The sequence below is a fragment of the Canis lupus genome, chromosome 14 (assembly GCF_048164855.1).
Source record: "Canis lupus baileyi chromosome 14, mCanLup2.hap1, whole genome shotgun sequence".
NCBI classification, from domain to species: Eukaryota; Metazoa; Chordata; class Mammalia; order Carnivora; family Canidae; genus Canis; species Canis lupus.
In genome coordinates this window covers 57,408,832-57,431,246 of record NC_132851.1, presented here as the reverse complement: position 1 = coordinate 57,431,246, position 22,415 = coordinate 57,408,832, and the positions used below count along the sequence as shown (strand labels likewise).

The following is a 22,415-nucleotide window of genomic DNA, read 5'->3' as shown; positions in this document are numbered from 1 at the left end:
TTTTCATTCATAATAACTTGAATATCTAAAGGTGTCCCTTTCACATTTATCACAAAAAATGTGTATGCAAATGGTTTGGAAAGAACAGCACCTATTTTTAAGTCAAGTGCATTTAAAATTACTTTATATTAAGATTATCAGCATATAATATAATCAATTATTATGTAGAAGGAACAGAGGGGAAATTCATAGCTCAAACTTGTATGATATAAAGTATAACCAGAAAATGCCTATCTTAATTTTATTTTTCTACTAATGTTTGCAAAACTTCCTGTTCTTCATTTCTTGATATATATACACCCTTAACATAGAAAAATGCATTATTCATTTCAAAGTTGATTTTGCTTTTCTGCTATTGTGTAGACCCAGAATATCACCTTGTTAGGAGATAATATATTAGAATTTGTGAAATACAGTCATAGTTAATTCTTAATTACTCATGTGTGAATCATCCATTTTGTGGAGTAACCATTTACAAATTATAAGTTTCTCTTCTGCTCCCTCTTCTTCTTTTTTTTTTCTATTGCTATTCTGAGTCTTCTAACATACTAAGCAAAATCTATTTTAAGCAAAACAATGCACTTTAAAATGCATACTTAATGTATTCCAAAGTGAAGTATAATTTCTTGTGGAAAATCTTTGATTTTGGTGAATTTTGTCATGTTTATATTATATTCTGAGAAGTTATTTCATCACGTCTTCTTTTCTTACTTTCAACAAGACTTTGTTTCCTCAAATATGTTCTGATATCACAAAATCTACAAGAGGAAAAAAATCAAGCAAGGAGAATCAAGTATAGGCGAATTTTTAAAAACATCAGAATACCTTTCCCCACAACTTTTAGATCTTTGGTTGTTTTTTTTTTTTTTTTCTCCTAGAAATTGTGGAGATACACTATAATCCAATCTCTGTATATTTCTATGATCTCTATTCTCTGAAACCAAATCCACCCACAAAGGAACAAAAGCACTACTGCAAAACAAAATAGAATCTATGATTTTAAATATTTTGCTATTGTATAAATAACAATCTATTTTCTTTATCCATTTTTTCCTCTCAGTTTATGTTTTACTCTCCAGAAGCAGTTTATGGCTTGTCAGTTCTTTGTACATTGAGCACTTCACCATAAAATGAATTTTTCCCTGATTTTTTACTGTCTTCAACAATGTAGGAAATAAATAATAATGTAGAAGACATGGTTTGTAAAGTACTGAAAATCACTCCTCTCCCTGGTTTTGCCTCTGTGTCTTCAGTCTCACTATTAGTTACACTCATTTATATTTTTTTTATTAAAATGCAAATATTCTTGGAGAAGTAATAAATTACTCTCTTATCAAAAAGTCACACCTTCTCCTGTAACACTGAACAGGGAAGAACCTTGGGCACAGAACAGTAATTTTTGATTAGAGGAGAGGATGCTGGGAACAATATATCACAGCTTTTAACAAGGGTGGAGGAGAGTGAGGCCATACTATAGAAACTGCAGTAAGGCCAGGAAACTGCTCAAATGTTGGGTATTTATGGAAGGAGATAAATGAGGAAAGAAAAGTGTGCCAAAGGTAAGTGCTTTCATTGTCAGGCAGCATGCTCAGGTTTAGTTGTGACACTTTTTTCTGATCTTTTGCCTACTGTTGATAGAAGCCAATAAAATTACTGACAGTACTTTTTACTGAAGATTTAAAACACAATTCAGGACTCCACATTTTCTCATCATTCTCCAATGTGATTTCCTCTCAAATCCCTTCAAGTATCTAAGGTAAATAATAACATAAGTAGGAATCAACTTCTATACAAAACTTTGGTTGGAGTATTGCTTCTTCAATATTTTGTTTAGAAAACTCATTTTAATATTAATAATGTAAAATTAATGCAAGTTCATTTTATTATAATTTTTATAACTATTTATTTTTCATCTAAAACTGACTCGTAAAAATAGTAATAATATAAATTAAAATCAGCAGCTACTATAATGATAAAAAATATTGCTAAAATATAAAGTATTAAAGATAATATAAAAATAATTTCTGAAAAAAATCATAGTGTGTGTTATTTTTTATTTGTTATTATTATTATTATTTGTTGTTGTTGTTGTTGTTTTTAATAGGCACACCAAGCTGGCTTGTTTTATCATAAGTATGTTTTTAGCAATAATTTACTTCAGAGTCAGTATTTATGAAGTATTTTTATTTTTAAAGTTTTACTGTATGGTGTTATTTTTAGACTATATCCTGGTACTAAATGTGCACATTCTTGTGTTATATGATATTTCATGAAAGCTCAATGGATTAAAAATAAATAAATAAAATATCCCTAGAATTTGGTAATGAGATGGGCTACAGAAATAAATAGTTTTTAAACATTAAATCAATTTCAAGATCAAATACTTTGAGTTAATTTATCGAGTGAAAATATCTTCTCCTATAGCAAGTATAGCAGGTTTTATACAATAAAATTTTAATTTCATGCCACACAAAAATTCATAAAATAACTATTAAAACTTATTTTTCATATCCTACAATCATATAAATGCAATAGCTGAACTTTTATTTAGAACCCTACAGTTATTCATTTTCAAAAATGACCAGTATTGTTTAGAGCAAAGATAATACAATAGAATAAATTAGTCATAATAAATGGTGCTGGAGCAACTAGATATCTACATACAAAAAGAAAAAAATGAATCTAGACACAGAACTTCTACACTTCACAAAAATTAACTCAAAATGGATCACAGACCTAAGTGCAAAGTGCAAAAGTGTAAAACTCTTAGATGATGACATAAAAGAAAATCTAGATGACTTTAGGTACCACAATAAAACAATAAGGAATGATCCATGGAGGATGCAATTGATAAGCTCATTAAAAACACACTAAAGACTTCTGCTCCACAAAGAACAATGTCAAGAGAATGAGAAGAAAACAAAGACTAGGAAAAATATTTGCAAAAAACACATCTAATAAAAGATCATTATCAGAAATATACAATGTCCTTAAAATGCAAGAATAAGAAAACAAACAACTCAATTCAAAAATACAAAAAAGATTTTAACTGATACCTTATCAAATAAGATACACAAATATCAAATAAGCCTATGAAAAGATGATCCAAATCATATGCTATCATGGAAATGCAAATTAAAAGACATAGCACTACAAACTTATTAAAACGGCCTAGAATGCAGAACACTGACAACACCAAATGAAGATAAGGATGTGGAACAAGAGCAAGAACTCTCATTCGTTGCTGTGGGGATCCAAAATGATCCAGTCATTTTGGGAAACAGTTTGGCAATTTCTTACAAACTTAAATATACTTCAACTATCCAGCAATTGTGCTCCTGGATATTTACCCAAAGGAATTAGAAACTTATGTCTACACAGAACCTTACAAAGGATGTTTGCAACAGTTTTATTCATAATTGCCGAAACTGGGCAGCCCCGATGGCCCAGCGGTTTGATGCCGCCTTCAGCCCAGGGCCTGATCCTGGAGACCCGGGATCGAGTCTCACGTCAGGCTCCCTGCATGGGGCCTGCTTCTCCCTCTGCCTGTGTCTCTGCCTCTGTCTGTCTCTCTCTGTGCCTCTCATGAATAAATAAAATCTTTAAAAAAATAAAAAATAAAAAATAATTGCCAAAACTTGGAAGCAATTAAGATGTCTCAAAGTAGCTGAATGGATAAACTGATCCATCCAGATAATGGAATACTATTCCATGCTAAAGGGTAATGAGTTATCAAGCCATGAGAAGACACCAGGAAAACTGAAAAGAATACTATTCAGTAAAAGAAGCCCTTTCAGACTGAATACTGTTTGATTCCAAATAGATGAATTTCTGAGAAATGCAAAACTGGAAACAGTAATGAGACTGGTGGTTGGCAAGGGTTGGGGAGAGAGGAAGAAGAGGATGGTGGAAATACTCTGTATGCTACTATAATGATGGATATGTGCCGTTATACATTTGTCCAAGCTCAGAATGCACAATGCCAAGAGTGAACTGTAATGTAGATTGTGGACTTTGGGTGTTTATAATGTGTCAATGTAGGTTTAGCAGTTGTGACTAACATACCATGCTGGTGGGGGACATGGATAATGGGAGAAGTTATGCATGTGCAGGAGCACGGGGGTATATAAAAAAATCCCTGTACCTTCCCCTTGATTTTGCTGTCAACTTTAAACTGCTTAAAAAATAAAGTCTTATGAATAAAAGTATTGGTTACTATATTTTTTTCTGATGAACCTATAATGAATATATTGGACATATATATTCTGGAACATAATGCATGTTATCTTTTTATTGAAATGTCTATAAATGGGTTTCCTAATTTTAAAAAAACAAGATTGGGAATTAGAATAAATTTTTATAATGTTATCATAGTGATATGTTATCATAAGTCCAATATAAAACTTATGATGCTGAAAGAGTGTAATATCGGCCTATATTATTAAATAGCAGGTCTATGCAAATATGTTTTATCCTTTAGAGACTAACTTCTCAAGATTATAATAGTTGATACAGATCACGATGAAATTTTCCATAATTATATAGTGATTGAAGATTTTTCTTATTCTTGATATATTACATAAAATAAATAAGACATGACATGATAATAATTATCATTAGAAATAGAGAAAATTAAAATAGCTGAAATTCAAAACAAATCTGATTATTAGTGTTAGAAACATTCTAGCAGATTCAATTTTTAATTATATTAATAAAATGACCATTACATTGCTCAAATTATAAACTTATGTCAAATTATAAATAATGATTAATGATAACATGTATAAAACTTTAGGGAAAATAGATATATACAGAAATAATATAGATAATTTTCATTCCTATAAAACACTATCAGATTACAAAATAAAGATTACTTATCTTTACTGTGGAAACCAAAAGAATTTTACTAAGACAAAATGAGAGCCTTTTGGATGTCTACAAATTCTGTATTTGAGTGTTTAGATTTTATTCCATAGACACATTGTCTTCACTTATATAAGTAGAGAACATTTGCTTGCTGAATCTTACAAGAAAGACCCATACAGAAATTATATAAAAATGGATCTTTACAAGTTGGGCATCTGCTACACATCTGCATGTTTACTATATAAGATGATTTAACATGTAAGTAATGTAAAAATCAAACCTTAATGATAACTTTCTCAAACTTTATTTATGAAGTTGTTGTGTTAACATGTGATATGCTAAATGAAGATTTCTAATTTAAAGAAGAATCAACCCAATAGAAATGTGTAAGTCATGCTGGGAAATGTTCCAGGGTTTCACACTGAATGTGCTTCTGAAATTTTATTCAACGAGAGAACCATATATTGAGTTTTACGGCACTGACTGAATTTTCTAATCTTACTCAGCTCTGACAGAAGAGGAAATTATATCAACCACTTTTATCTAGGTCAATTAACCTATACTGGACACATTCATTCTTCAGAGTTTTAGAGCCAGTGCTTAATGTGAGCATTGAAAATAGATCCTTAAAATCCATTACAGATTTGCTAAGTTGATGATAAACTAAGTATTTCTAAGGATATAGTATAGATATAGCTGATTTTTTCTCTCCACTCCTACAATGCATATAGATAGGCATTTCAACTGTAGGTGGATAGATGGAAAAGTTGGATTATTTCCCACCTTTTTTATCCCCTTCTCTCATATTTCTTATTTCAGTACATTATGTGGTTTATTTGGGGGTTGGAGGGAAGGGGCACCTAATGATAAATTATGGGATATAGCTAGTGGTCTTAATAAAGCTTAAATGCTCTTTTTCATGGCCTATATATAGTTGTGTTGTGAAAAGTAGTTGTTCAGATATAGTTGTATTGTGGAAAGTAGGAAGGAGAAAATATTTTGATGTTTGAATGAATTTAAAATCCTGATAATCATGAAGTGATTATGTTTTACCAGAAGAAAACCCATAGTTTCTAACATCTAATTTGTTCACAAAGATTTTGTAAGTTAATTTGCTTATTAATAAGTATTTTTATCATATATCCCATTTGGTGTTTGGCACTGTGAGTGATGAAAAATAAGTATGACATGCCATTTGCCTGAAAGATGAGCAATATATGTGAAGACCAAACAAATATAACAAATTATTAATTTAGTAATTATGTGTTTTGTAGTGCTACCATTGTGTGAGATAGAAATTTAGAGAAGTGAGATTAATCAGTGTAGGAAAATTCTCTGAAGAAGTTTTTAATTAATGACATTGGTAACTAAAATTATCATAGTTTTATTGGGTAATTCATATGTCAGACACTTGATTTCATTTAATCATCCTAAAATAACCATCATAAGACAGGAAGTAATATTAGCATTTAGGGGAAGAAATGGACTTTCATATGTCTTAGTCATGTAATCTCTAGAAAGTAAGTTAAAAGATGAGGCATTTGAACATAGATTCATCCAACAATGGCTCATAGTCTTAACCACATTCACCTAGAAATAAGTTCAACTATAAAATTATTATCTGAAAATGTAAAATTCAGCTTTTATTCCTAGTGACAACTTGAGAAACTAGGAACCTCTTCTACAGTTACAAAACTATTATATCTGAAGAAATCCATAGAGAAATTTTTGAAAAGAACAAAATCAGGTATATTTGAAGAGATTATTAGCATTAAAGATACTGAGTTAAAAACATGCTCAATTTATGGGATATATTATAGTGAAAATTTGGATGACTTTAAACCAAATGGTTTTGGATAACAATCTGTTATTAACAAAATAGTATTTAAATGTTGAATACATACTTCGTGTTAATCAGATAAAACATATAATGGGGTGCCTGCGTGGGTCAGTCAGTTAAGCCTCTGCCTTTAACTCAGGTCATGATCCTGGAATCCTGGGATGGAGCCCCACTGTGGGCTCCCTGCTCAGCTGAGCATCTGCTTCTCCCTCTCCATCCATCTCTCCCCTCTCTCACCCTGCTCATGTTCTCTCTCTCTCTCTTTTTCTAATAAATAAATAAAATCTCTTTAAGAAATCAGGTAAAGCATATAGGTAACAAAGGAAGGGGTACTAACTTGTGAGGATCCATGTTGCAATTTGGGAACAATTTTAACCTCATTCCCAGAGATGTTAGACTAGAGTTTCTTAGGGGGTCACAGTGACCTATTCACTAGGATGGCTAGGGCAGTGTACATGATCAAGGGGTCAGATGACAGACAATCAGCAAGTGTCTTTGCAGGACAGTACTGACTACAATAAGTTTTCTAAACTGAGTTGAAACTGGGGCGGGGGGTTGGGGGGAATCATGCTATCATCCTTGTAGTGGTAGGGTTGCTCCTGTGCTAATAAATTTAGGATGTGTAAACCTATGCCAAGCTTATCTCCTCTGACATGACTTGTCTCTTCATGGCATGGAAACTTACCTACTAACCAAGTACAAAGCATATAATCAGCACAACCTGATTTTTAACAAGGGAATTTGAACTTAGTTATCAAAACGGATCAATAGGGGCACCTGGGTGTCTCAGTCAGTCAAGTATGTGCCTTCAGCTCAGGTCACATCTCAGGGTTTTGGGATCCAGCCCAGCATTGAGCTCCTGCTCAGCGGGGGTCTGCTTCTCCCTCTCCCTTTGTCCCTTCCCTCATCTCCTACTCTCTCTCTTGCTTTGCTATCTCTCCCACAAATACATAAAGTCTTCAAAAAAAAAAAAAAAAGGATCGATAATACCTTCAAAGTTTCTAACTCAGAGTGATCCATTAGGTTAATTCAATATGTCTACAACAGCTTCTTCATTGTTATGATACAAGCTTCCTTCTCCTTACAATTAGAGTGATAATAAATATATCTCTTGGAACTTGAGATTAATATCTTACATGAATGTTGGTAAATCTATAGAATATAATTTTTAAAGAGGAATATGTTGATCACACTGAAAAGTTTAAAATGTTTTACAGATTTGTGAAGCTGGAAATCATTTCATCAATGTGATCTTGGCTCATCCCAATCATACAGGTTAGTCTCTTTTTTTCTTCTCTAAACAATGTTAATTATTTTTATTATTTATTTATTATTTTTTAATGTTAGTTATTTTTAAAAAAGACTTTAGCAAACATTTTTAAAGCAATAGTTGGAAACTTTTAAGACAATATGCCCCAATTCTAGCCCCTGTATGACTAAGTTTTTAAAATATTTGAACTAAATCATATTTTCTAATAATGGTTTCTCTAAAATAAAATGCACATGCCCCCTAAATCAAATGACAATCTCACTTAAATATGTGAAAAACAGATGATTAAGAAGTAAGGGAGTATAAAATCCAGTGTTTAATGTCAATTTCTTAGCTTGACTCCCAATCTTAATCTAATTTGCATAATAATTTATGTAATCCCACTATATTTCAAGTGACTGAAACTTTTTCTAATAAAAGCGATCTTTGGCAAATTCAAAGCTTAGAAACAGTAATGCCTAGGAGGACACTTAGAATTTAGCTGTTAGCTAAATTGATGACTATATAAAGATGATAGAGAGAGAGAGAGAGAGAGAGAGATAGCTAGATAGATGATAGATAGATGATAGATAGATAACATGATTTGAAAATATTTGTACCTTCTCTTGCTGAAAAATATTAAGAGAATAATGACAGTACTATTGTGGCTTATTGTCTGCTTTTACATTAGTGTAGAGTGGCTGAGGGGTGCCTGGGTTGTTCAGTCAAGGGTCTGCATTCAGCTCAGTTCATGACCCCAGGGCCCTGGGATGGAGCCCCATGTTGGGCTCCCAGCTCCTGTGGAGTTTACTTCTCCCTCTCTTCCCTTCTCATGCTCTGTCTTGCTAGTTCTTTCTCTCTCTCTCATATAAATAAATAAATAATAAATAAATAAATAAATAAATAAATAATAAATAAATAAATAAAATCTTTATTAAAAAATAGAGAGGTTGGATGCCATTTTTATGTGATCCAAATTAATAGATTTACTGAGTTCTCTTTGGCTGTATTTGAAACCCAACTGTAAAACTTTTAGTGTGGAAACACAATACAACTCTGTAAAAATACTAATATTGCCAAAGTTATGAATATCACTAATTTTAGTTTTGACTATGAACCTCTGTGTCATCTTGCTCAAGTTTCTTCATGTACTTGGATTATGGTATCATGATTTGAAAATGAAAATTTTAAATCATGTTTCTGAAGTCAAACAGGCCTTTGGATTGTTCATGAGAAAAAGACTTTTTTTCTTTAGTGTTTATTCTATCCTTTATCTTGCTTATATGTTGCTCTTGAGAAACCGGATGCCAATCTAATCTTCTCTTCTTTATTAATTGACTTGGTCTTTTAATCTTGAGACTCAAAGACTTTTTCTTTATCACTAAGTCTATTAATTCTGTGGGGTATGTCTTAGACTTCATAATTTCAGGTCAATTTTCCAGAAACATGATGCAATCTTCCAGTAGGTTGATTCATGTCTTTTTTTTTTTTTTTAACTTCCATAAAGTTTTCTTATGGTTTAAAATTTGTTTTCTTGCATTGTTGACTGTATCAAGGGGTTAAATTATACATATTTATATATATATAATATTTTTATGTCTTATATATCTATTACTTTCTATTTTTAGCTTTTTATTTGTTTTTGGCTGTTTTTCTTCATCTTAATATCCCCTATTCTATTAAACATTCCATAGGCAAATTGAAATGTCTATATTACTGAGATGACTTTTCTCCTTTTACTACAATTTTTTTCTTGAGTATAATCACTTTTCATCAATTTTTTCTTCCTGTTTTGGCCAAATCTATTTTGAGTTTTGGAATTCTTAATGGCTATGTTCTCTGTATCTGTAAATGCTTCTGTGTAGGCAGATTCTGTTAAAATTTTTCAATTATCTTTTAGGGGGTATTTTTATCAGCATGGGAAAAATAGCTTTCTATTTTTCTTACATAGAAGGCTTATATGAATGCCAATCGACTTATGTTCATTTTTAAGTGTATGGGTTGTCCTAAAAGAGAAATAATAAATATTTTTACGGATGGTGTGCTTGAAGTGGAGTCTCTAAAGTGTGTTCTGGAAGGAAGGAGGGTTGTTTTATTGTGTCTTTTGATTCTTTAAACACTCTTTTTTTCTAAATGCCACAATTCCAAAGAAATGTTTCCTTCTTTTCCTTCTCCCCTAAGCCCCCAGTCAATGTATTCCTCATGAGCTGCTCTCCGATACTTTCATGGAAGTAGTGCTTCCTAAGATGAAAACCTTCTAGTCTCACTACTTACAAATCATTTCATCTCATTTCAGTTCTTCATATTCAGTGTTCTGATCTGTCAGGTATCAGACCTTTTCTTAGTAGATCTACTTTTCCTTATCATGAATTTTAGATTTCTATACATACAGTGCATTCTTTTTTCCTTACATAAACTCCTTTTTAAACTATCAGTTCCTTTGTTGGCTTTTAAAAAGTTTCTACTGTTCCTGGTTTTTTACTCCCCAATATGTGTTAATTGATCCTTGTAGCAACATCTGTTTCTTAGATGTGCTTTAGTCATAAATTATGTATAGGGGACCATTTAATATTTATTATTTAAATAAGGTGTTGCAAAACATGTTCCCCAGGAGACACAGTTTGATATAGAATAAGTTTAAAAGAAGTTTATTACAAAATACAGAAAAGAAGGAGGGAAGGAGAATTTTGCTAAGTAGGAAATTAGACTGTGATGTTGTCTCACGAGTGACCTTGGTTAATTCTACAGGGGTATCTGAAGCTAGGATAACTTACCTGAGTTGTCTTGTGTTGGAATGACTAGAAATAAGGTTACTTGAGTGTAGATCTCTCTGGGAAATGTGAATGACCGAGTATAAAACAGCTGTTTTTAGTCAAGGCCATCCTCTTGGAGGGTCTGGAGTTGAAAACTTCCTGCTACCAGTAGTCCCATCAGTTATGGATGAAGTCCATCATACTTGATGGGGATCTTGACATCATATCTCAGCACGCATCAGTCTCTTCCTTAGGTTTCACAGATCCACTTCTTTGTAAACTTTCTGGTAATAACTCCGTCAGGTTGCCAGAGTGCCTCTCTTTCTGGGGGAAATGTAAAAGAGACATGCTAGTGGGAGAGTACGTACACAGCCTTTAACACTGTACATGGTCTCAGTATAACAACGGATGTGCACTAATTTTCTCCTCCACAAACTGTTAGATTCCTTTTACCCTCAACATGCACATTTAATGTCTCAGGGATTACCTATTGTCATAACCTATATTCTTATTTTTTTTTAAGAAAGGGAATGTGGAGGGGCAGAGGGAGAGGGAGAGTGAATCTTAAGCAGGAGCCCAGTGTGGGGCTTGGTCTCACAACACTGAGATCATGACCTAGGCTGAAATCAAGAGATGCTTCAGAAATTGAGCCAGCTACCCAAGATCCCCTACCTGGATCCTCATCTTGGGGGTAAAATTTTCCTGGATACTTGTCTTGGCATTGCAGAGTCTTCCTTCCTGAGGTCCCAGTTTGTTCTTCCATCAATGAGTTTAGTGTCTTACAGCTGGTTAAAATCCAAAAACTGGGAAAGGAATGTTATATTGTCAGCTGCCCCAAATCTCTGGACTGCCATCTCTTAATTTATTTCTAAATTCATAAATAACACTGTTGGGTAAACATAAGCTAGCTTTTTGGAACATCGTGTTACTTTTAACTAGCCGTAACTTTTTGTAGATCGAGCCTCTTCTGATTTTACTACTCATTCTGGCTTATGACAACTAAGTGCTATAGCTAGAAATGCCTTTGATTTGGGAGAAGGGGAAGGAAGGATACTTAAATCCCAATCACTACTAGTCCATCCTAGTTCTAAAATGACAGCCCTTATATTCAGCCTGGAACTGCAGAAAGACAAAACTAATCTTAGTGCTGGTGGTGCCCCTTTCACTAATACATCCTTATAGCTTTGGAAAATGGTATATCCTGTAAATTATGTGGAACATGGGAAAGAACATGGGGATATGGAACATGAGAAAAACTTTTCTTCCATGGAAAAGAGCCTTCCCTTTTCAGCCTTATTTAGACTATCTAATCTAGGATCCCCACTTTTCTAAGCCATTTGACATATTTCCCCCCTGCCTGCCATGGGGATTCTAAAATTTCTTCCTCATTTACTGTGCTCATGCTTCTAGGTGCATGTTAGTTGTCTGTACCATTTTAGCAGAACATTAACTCCTATATCCCAGAAGACAGCTCCAGCATAAACCTATCCTTGTCCAATTTTATATTTTTCCTTTCTTATCAAGCATTCTCTGAATCCAATCACATGTATATTCTCATATGATTTGCTAGCTGGGTTCCATAGGTCCATTGGGGAATAATCCTTTTTCTCCCTTACCAGATCCAGAACAACCTCAGGTAGATTATATTGTTCTGTAAGCCTACCCTATAGCATAGAAGTTAAGAGAAGACATAGAGAAGATCCTAGAACAGAATTTCTTGCAACATAGTGGCATATGTATTGCCTTTAAGCAAGAGGTTATGCTGGCTTTTAATAAAATGACCCCTTCATCAGGCTCTTGGTTCATGGGAATCTATACCAAGATTTTGTGAATACCAACCTTGACTTAGCAGACCTAGTTTGATTGGAGTTTTGTTTTGTTTTGTTTTGTTTTGTTTTGAGCATGACTACTATTGCAAGTAAGTCTTTGGACTGGTGTTCAGCTTTTTCTGTGTTTCTCCCATTCCAAGAGATTAGAGCTTCTGTGATGAGGCCCTCTGTTGCAGTTGGATTTTAATTGCCAATTGTCAATTTCAGTTTTTAGCTACCTTGCGTACTGATAGCAGTCACCACTTAATTCCATTGGACCAAATAAAGCATTCCTTTCCACCAGTATAGAATATCAGCACACCACTGGTAAAAAGGCTTTATATTTGCACAGCTACTCTTGTACCAGCAGGTATCTGTTTGGGATCTACCGTCAATGATGGGAGCACTCATTGCAGGCTTTTCAGTTGGTCATTCAACTTTAAAATGCCATTCCATTATCTGCTTTTTGGGCCATTCCTGGTGGCAGCTACTGTCAGTTCAGTTTTCTAGGATGCAGATGCTAAGGTGGATATTAGCATTCAGGAGGTCTGTTAGAGAGTGATTTTATGAATGGGGAAAAACTAAGTCATGTTTGGAGAGAAAATTGAGAGTCATATAGTTTCAAGGGCAGTCTCAGGTGAACCTATGGGGCATTCTAAAGCTGGGATGATCAATCAATGTTATTTTGAGTTGAGTCATCAATTTACCATATTGATCAAATATTTGATTAAAGCTACACCAAAGAATGAATGTGACCTTGGGCACAAGGTTGCTCCCTTCTGCCAGACAATCTTCTTAGGGATGCTGAGAATTGAAAGTTTTCTGCCAGCAGCTATCCCTGAAGCTGTAGAATAAACTCTTCTACCTAAAGAAGAATCTGGGTGGTGCACTATTGCAATGTAAAAAATCTTCTGACTTTTATGTAATAGAAGCTCTATTATATATAGTAACTATAGATTGAGAAAGCATTTCATAGCAATATAAGTATTAAATTAGTAACATCCAGGCTTACATCTTAAAATTAACAGAAAATAGATACACAAGACAATATCTATATACATTTTCAGGGTCCCGAGACATATTGGTTATTAAATCTATAAACTACATCTGGAAGAAGTGTGCATTTGTGGATCCTTGAACATTCCACTAACACTAGAGGCTGAACAGTCATAAACTAGATTTAACCCAGATTATCTTGCGTGCATCTTCCACCTCTGAAATTCAGATTCTATAACATGGATAGTAGGTTCCTCAATCACTTTTCTTTTGATGAATATATGGATATTACACAAAGGCATTTGCATGTATGTTATCAAGACAATCTGAAATATTAAATGGCATATGTATTTACCCTTATCTTGAAATGAACAGTACATGAAATCTGCACAGTACCTAATATATTTTTTTACTTTGATATTTTAGCAATAGTTACAGTTCTGAAAGCAGCATACTGACATTTCATTATGACTGTAGAATTATAACTAAAAGAGATTAGCTGATGTGTTATCTGATTAAACTTGCTATGGAGAATAAACAGTGATTTTATAATTCATATTTACTTTTACAAATGTCACTGCTCAAAGTTCAACTTGAAATCATTATAAATTTGTTATCTAAAATATTTCTTGAAAGAAATTGAAAGGCAAAAAATCACAAAAATCAAGTGACAATATGCTAAGTATAATGAAAACTGTAAATAACAATCATGCTTGCTGAGCAGAAATAATTTATGTGGTATTTCTGAATATTAACTATGCTGATACTCACTGCAATCCTCTTATGAGAGATTTTCACACTTTCTTAATATAAATGACATCCTTGTAAAATTCCCTTTGGATTTTCGCTAATTAAATAGAAAGGGAGGTTTGAAGTATTTAATAATCTCAACCAAAAACATCTTATTTGAAACTAAAAGAGAAAAGGCATGCAATTGTTAAGGCACATTTACTGATTTGAGTATGCAATTCAACTGCAAATATTATGCAAAATAATATTTACATATTAAATTTTAAAGAACTGATTATCATGGTATATTCTGTAATTTTATAGCAATATAGCTGTAGACATAAAAAATGACAGGTATTCTGAGTCAAAAGGTCATAATATTTGAAACTGGGATTTTTCTAAGTAATTTGGGAAATACGTTTCTATAAATACATTATGACATTTTATGTAGTATAAGTTGTTCTAGAGAATTTAGAATTATATTTATACATATATGATTAAATTTGCAATATGTAGCATCACTGATACTTTACTCTTCTTTCTAAAAGGAATTAATGCCTGTTTTCCAAGTCCAAATTATAACCCCTTCACATGGATGTTTTTCCTGGTTTCATGTCCTAACTACACCTATGAGGTATGCTATTTTTGCCTATAAATAATTACACTCTATATATATGATATACTAAATGCATGTTTATGTATTTACATATATTATAGTTTAATATATATAATTATATACATGTTTTATCTGTAGATTTGGCACAGAGTTATAAATTATGATATATATTTCAATTCAAGTTATAGGCATAGGAAATTGGAACATTCAACCACAATTTTCCCTGCAAAAATGAATATTTTTACATATATTTATTTTTAAAGAAAACTTTACAATCTCCATATCAAATATCTTGAGATGTTTCAGAATTCTGTTTTTTTTTTTATCATTACAGTTTTTGGAACAATATGCTCCATTTTGTTTTATGAATATGATGCTGTTTGTGGGATTGTTTATGACTATCATATTTAAAAACAAAATTATTATTGGGAGAAATTTATTTCTACCTATAGTTTTCTTACTGTCTTTTAAGCTTTCATATTACCTTGTAATATCACAAATGGTATTTATTAATTTATTCTTTAACCTAACAGATTGGATCATGGATTAGTTTCACAGTCATGACACAAACACTGCCAGGTAAGACCTAGGTTATTTCATATTTAGGTAAATGCACCTTTAGGAAAAGCGGTTTCTGAGAACAAGTTTTTATAGCGGTAAAGTCTGGCATTTTTGCAAAAGGATTTTATGCTTCTATTTTTATTTTTTATTTTGGATATTTTTAGCAGTTTTAAAATATAATGAAACAAAAATCTCTAGGTAATCATGGCTTAATCCAACCTAGAAAAAGTAGCCCAAACATATTAAACAGCAAGAATTTATTAATAAAAAGTAATGGTAATAATGCACTTCACTTGAAACTCTGTTATGCATAAATGCAGACGTGTATTGCTGTGTCCTTCAAGTGCTCATAATGTCTCTGAAGGGAAGACTAGGAGCATAAGTGTGTAATCTTAAATGCTGGGCATTTTAACACACATAAGAGAGTTAAATTGCAATCAGCTGCATGTATTGGAAAAGATATGTGTTACAACCATTACAATCATCTCATCCATTATTTGTTCCACTGTATAAAATTTTAAAATCATAATTAATGTGGTTTGCCATATGTCTGTGTAGATGTATATTATATACATACAGAAAACTATTACTGAAAAATTCAAAGAGATAAAAATTCTTTATTTGGAAATACTTTGTAGCAGTGGGATATAAAAAAATGTGAATTTATTTGGATCTCTGCTATGTACTTTCTATGTTTATTCAACCATGCAATGAAAGTGGTTGAATATATATTATGCTAGGCAATGAATATAAGTAAAGAAAATTGATTCAGAAGTATGCAACAATTGAGAAATATTTTAAGAGCTAAATATGATAGTTTTTTAAATGTAACTTTCTATGCATCATAGAAATAAGAAAGGATACTTATTTCTTTTTTCTTCTAGTTGGGGTTTTTACACTTCTGATGAGTATCCAGATGTCTCTGTGGGCACAAAAGAAACATAAGGTTTATTTGAAGAAATTCAATTCTTATATGCATAGGAAGTCAGCAATGATTCCATTCATACTGTAGGAAAAATGCGTAGAAAAACAGTCTATAAACCCACTAAGTAAGACTTAGTCAATGGTTGACTATAATGTAACAGAATTTCAAAAATAACAGTACTTTTTACTGAGTAAAAATTTATATTAGAATTTAGATAAATTTAGAATAATAAACCTAAGGCAAATAAAAAGTAGAAACTATAGGTATAATTAATAAAAAATATAATCCAATATATTTTTAAAAGATTGGTACTTGAACAAGATTTTCTTACTTTATTAAATATTTCATAATACTATTTGCTTAAGACAAGTAAAATACCTGAATTCCTAAGTAAAAAATTGTGACATTTAAGTCACTTAAATTGCATACATTTTAATAGTAATTTATTACTTACTTTATTGTTCAACTTTGAGAAGTATATTTCAATTTCTTGTGAAAATTCTACCTATATTAAAAGTGAAACATGTAATTTCTTGTGTCATATTTATTTATTCATATGTACATTGTATGTTGCAATTACAAAATTAAAAGAATTAAAAATATTTTCTAGACATTATTCATAATTTGAATATATACTGCATATTAACATATATTTATATTTACATATAAATCATGTATTTATATAAATATATATTGAAATATGTATTTTCAAATTGATAACATGTGATGATAGAATATATTGGAGATATTTGGGGATTAAGAGTGGAAATATTTTTTGCTTTATTTTACATATTTTAATTCCTTTGTCCTCTTAAAGCTTGTCTGCATATGTGTGTGTATGTGAAAACGCATATATATTTTGACAAAGAGATATCATGAAAGTCAAGAACACATTAGTTAAACATTTAAAAGAAATTCTGGAGATGCCTGGAATGGCTCCGCGGCTGAATGTCTGTGGTCCTGGAATCCCAGGATCGAGGTCCACATCAGGCTCCCCGCATGGGGCCTGCTTCTCCCTCTGCCTGTGTCTCTGCCCCTCTCTCTCAATCTCTCTCTCTCTCTCTCTCTCTCTCTCTGTCTGTCTCTCATGAATAAATAAATAAAATCTTAAGAAAAGAAAGAAATTCCGGGGTGCCTGAGTGACTCAGTCCGTTAAATGTCTGCCTTTGGCTCAGGTCATGATCCCAGAGTCCTGAGATAGAGCCCTGCATCAGGCTCTGAGCTTCATCAGGAGCCTACTTCTCCCCGCTTCTGCCTCCTTCTCTCTCTCTCTCTCTCTCTCTGTCGCTCATGAATAAATAAATAAAATCTTAAAAAAATAAATTCTGAATTTCTTAATTTTAAAATTGGGATTCTTTAGATTGGTTTATTTCTAGAGTCTTTCCAATTTCTACAAATAGATCAAAATATCCTCATTAAAGCTGTTAGATTATATACATATATGATAGAATATCCTTGGTAAATGTAGGCATGTATACATTCTGTGGATATTTATCATAATATATGTGGCAAATTATTCAAGAAATAACAAAAGCAATTTTTAAAAAACGTTTCTGTCATTCCCAAATGTACAAGCATTACATTATCTCAGAGGAAGACGACCAACTTTCACCCCCTAATATCTATTCAGCAAAATATCATAGAATCATGCAAAAGTCTTCAAAGGAGGTACTAATGCATTAAACCACATACACCTAATAGATCTATGTTAATTAACCACCTGTGATAATTATTATTGTTGAAAAACAAAGAATAGTTTATGTTTTCTTGATTAGATCCTAACTGGGGCCAATCCGGGAAGTTTGCACATTCTTACAGGACTAGAAACTCTTTGATGGAACAAGGATGGGATACATATAGAACAAACACTTTTATTCCCATGGTGCTGTCTTCCCTCATACTTGTCTCATACCAATAATTTCTTTACAGTTGGGAGTTACACCTTGGTTAATGGGTTATGAACTGCTTCTTGAAAATAATTTCTTTCTCATTTTTATTTCCTGGAGGAATTATTACCTCAAAAGATAAGACCTGATACACTTACACCATTTTGTTATCAACATTAATGCTGCAAGTATAACCAATAATCACACTATCAGATGTTTACCCAAAGAATGCAAGAACACTAATTCAAAGCGATATGTGCATCCCTATGTTCACAGCAACATTATTAAAAATAGCCAAGATTTGGAAGCAGCCCAAGTGTCCATCAATTGATGAATGGAGAAAATGAATAAAGAATATAGGTATAGGTACACACACACACACACACACACACACTCAAGGGCATACTATTCAGCCATAAATAAGAATGCAAATTGCCATTTGCTATGAGATGGAAAGAGCTGAAGAGTATAATGCTAAGTGAAAAGAGTCAGAGAAAGACAAATACCATAGTATTTCATTCCTATTTGGAATTTAAGAAACAAGGCAAACAAGCAAAGGTAAAGACAACAATCTGATGATTACAGGGGCCGGGATGGGTTAAACATGTGATGGGGATAAGGAGTGCACTTGTCATGGTGAGTATATGGAACTGTTGAATTACTGTATAGTACTCCTGAAACTAATATAGCACTCTATGTTAACTGGAATTAAATAAAAATTTAAATAAAATGAAACAAAACAAAATATTTGGGCTTCTCTTTTTATTATCCTAGGATTTCAAAACAGGCCATAGAATTTGTCCTTAACGGACAAGAATAATAATTATTCTATGTAAATCAGTACTCAGCAGTCACATTGTTGTTCCTAAAGTCTTTTCAAAGGTAAGTGGATATGATGCCTCAGCAAACAAGATACTCTACAAATAAGATATTTAAACAGATAAGTTTACTTGAAGAAAAACTGAAAAGAAAAAACGTTCTGTAGGGACACAATGACTGTGTCTTTTATTACTATATTTGGCAAATGGAAACATGTAAAATCAGTATTTCTTCTCCATTAACTGACATAGCAATATAGTACTGCCTACCAGCCCTTCATGATTAATAAAAACAACATAAAAATAGAATGCTGTTATATTTTCATGAACTTTCCAAAGTAATACATAAGTTCTCCAAATGTTTTCTACTTTCTGATTTAAAACATCTAAAGACATTATTAAGGTTTCTTTATGTTTTTATTTTTTTTTTATTCACTTGACTATACGGATAAAGCTAAAAAGGAATGAACATTATCTTAAACTGTAAATACCTGTTCAAAAATTATGGAACTGAGAATCTGATTCACATGATCAATCTTCTCTCAGGCCATTTCTCTATTGTAATATCTTCTAATGCATTTGCTCTTCATTTCTATCACTTTTGTAGAACATACCATTTATGAAAACAAAACAGAAACCCCTAAAGTCTAAAACCAAACATATACCATTAACTGTTATAGATCTTTTTTTTTCTGAGAAATATATAGATCTATAAATTCATGTCCAATGGTATCTTCATAGATTGAGTTATTTATTGACTTGATGTTTTATAAATCCTTTCCACACATCTAGACATGAATCAGTTTAAGAGGTCTTTAGAAGGCTGAAACCATGCAAAGTAAAAAGACTAGGTTGGGAAATGAATCTCACATATGTCCCTTCATCAACTGTGTCTTCACTGTGTCTTTACTAGTAAAGTCCCCAGGCCCAACAAAGGCTAGAAATAAACTTAGGTAGGAGTGCAAAAAATATAATCACAGATTTCAGCCTCTATCCAAATTGTTTAATTCAACAAATATTATGATCCCTGCAAAGCTATAGTTTTTTTTTTTTTTTTAAGCTAGCTATAGTTTTTTAAAACTTCCATTTGAAGTCTTTAAGAATGGTAGCCAATAAAATTTCAATTTAATGAATGCAATTAATCATATGAGAGTAAATAAATTAACATCAGAATCTTCTGGGTTTGTATTACATGTAATATTAAAAATACAGTTCATTTATTCTGATAATTATTCTAATAACTACTTTTAAAATAATTTTCTGGAATAATACATTCTCTAATCCCAAATAAAATTTGCAAACTGTATTTTTAAAATACCACATCTTCATCTTTCACACATTCCTTATAAAAAGTAGCTAGTGAAGGAAAATAATCAAAAGAAAAACAACAAAAGTTAAGTCAGCTGCTATGCCACCCCAAATTATCACAGCATACTGCCTCTGCTCTCCACCCCTTCATCATGTCTACCTCAAGCTGCTATTTTATAGGTGTTTTTGGTTTGTTTGCATGTGTTTTGTTTTTTTAAAAATGTTTTGGCTAATTTTGAATAAAAATAGACCTATAGTACATTTTGTCTTTTAGTAAGGTTTGTGGAAACAAAAGTTATTCTCTGACTCACACAGACACAGACAGGCACACGCACAGAGCCATTTTAAGCACTGTCATTTCTTAAAAGAAAAAATATATTGTCTCAATTTTTTGTCTATATTAATTTTTAAATAAATGAAGCATATTCTAATTTTTTAATGTGCTTGTTTGATCTTCTCTGTAGAAATGTTATGTCTAGAATAATCAAATCATAAAATTCAACATTATAGTTGAATATTTTGTATATTGACCTTTAATCTTCAGTAATTAAACATATTTTCAAGATATTTTTAGTTCAATTTTAAGTAACTGGCATTCAGTCCATGTTAAGTTTCAACAGTTGATCTATTTCATTATTTTTTAGCTGATCTATTTCAATTACATTTGCTCTCATAAGATAAAATAAAATGACCTGTGAATCCATAATAAGGGTTCTTTCTACTTTAATTTTAATAAAAAAGAAAAGAAAACCTTTATGTTGCTCTTGGATATTAAAGGTGATTATAGCAAATGTTACTTTATAAGCACAATTAAAGGCATTTATGCAGCTTTTGCATAATGATAATAATTAAAAACCGTTTATTTTAAAGGCTGCTTAAAAGTTAATTTTCACCCAGGTGCATATTGAAGCCTATAATTAGCCTTCCTTCAGAGGAGGTTCGGTTGAGGAAATGCATAAAAGCATTTCCAGAGGCAGAAGTTTCCTGCTAAAATGAGATTTTGGATTTTAACTTTAGCTTGATGATGGTGCTTAAAAGATGTGAGAAAAAAATCCTCAGAAATATTTTAAAAAATGAATCTATAATCATCCCAGGTTGATTTCATTGAGAAGATATATAGAAGACATATTTACATACAATTTGTTTGAGAAATGATGTCCTATAAGATTGGTGCCTAGAAAATTTTATTATTTACAACAAATATAAGAAATGTTCAAAGCAATCACGAAACATAATTTCCTATGTATCTTGTCATTCTACTGCCTTGGAAATCAATGTTATTTCTATGATAAATTCTTACCTACAATTCATTCTTGCTCTAATGATTTCCTACTTACTGACCATTCACTGGATGGTTTATTTTCCAAAATCTCTCTCATACTTTCTGACAGAACCTCCAAGTAGAGGCAATCATTACACTTTATCTATTGGCTAATTCCAAAGAGAATACAATCGGATACATAATGCCATTAAGGATTTTTTTAAAATCCAAGTACTATTACTTTAAGAAGTTTATAGAAATAAAAAATAAGTCACTTAGGAATTATTGTGAAATATCAGACACTGGCTGAAGTTTGTTTACTTGTTTAGACATGAGGTTTCCTATCTATAAAATGAGATGTTTGCAGTAAGTAACCTTTAATATCCTTTCCTAATATTCTTGTAGAAAATTGTTGTCCATTCAAATCATTGTCAATCCTTATTGCTCTCAAAAATCATGTATCATAAAATCCCGTTTGAATTAAATGACCGATGTTTACTTTTTATATAACATAATTTCTACTAATTGGTTAAATTTATTTATTAGTATATGCTATCCAAAAACCAGGTCTGAGCTTTCCTGAACAAGTTAAATAAGATTTCTTCTTTCTTGGAGCATTCTATTTGAGGTACAATATTAGAATATAACAATTCAGTGAGTGACAAACCAATTTTAGACTGTGATCGATATTACAAGGAAATGAATTATGTACTATGAGAAAGTAAAATAATATGAGGGGTAAGATGAAGCAGATGGGGTGAACAAGAATTTACTTTGTAAGGGGATGGATGACCTTTTA

The 22,415-nt window shown here is 31.8% G+C and overlaps 1 protein-coding gene across 2 annotated transcripts in view; it reads left to right on the top strand.

Moving 5' to 3' along the window:
* The window catches only part of TECRL (trans-2,3-enoyl-CoA reductase like), a 115,301-nt gene that overhangs the window by 81,056 nt on the left and 11,830 nt on the right, over positions 1-22,415 (top strand). Inside the window, exons 9-12 of one of the 2 annotated variants that reach the window (XM_072775215.1) lie at positions 7,924-7,981; positions 14,790-14,875; positions 15,391-15,436; positions 16,303-17,467. In XM_072775215.1, coding sequence (XP_072631316.1) covers positions 7,924-7,981; positions 14,790-14,875; positions 15,391-15,436; positions 16,303-16,430 — 318 coding nt within the window. In that variant the 3' untranslated portion in view covers positions 16,431-17,467. Of the gene's footprint in view, positions 1-7,923; positions 7,982-14,789; positions 14,876-15,390; positions 15,437-16,302; positions 17,468-22,415 lie in introns of those variants that run through there. The other variant, XM_072775216.1, reaches the window with a different exon arrangement.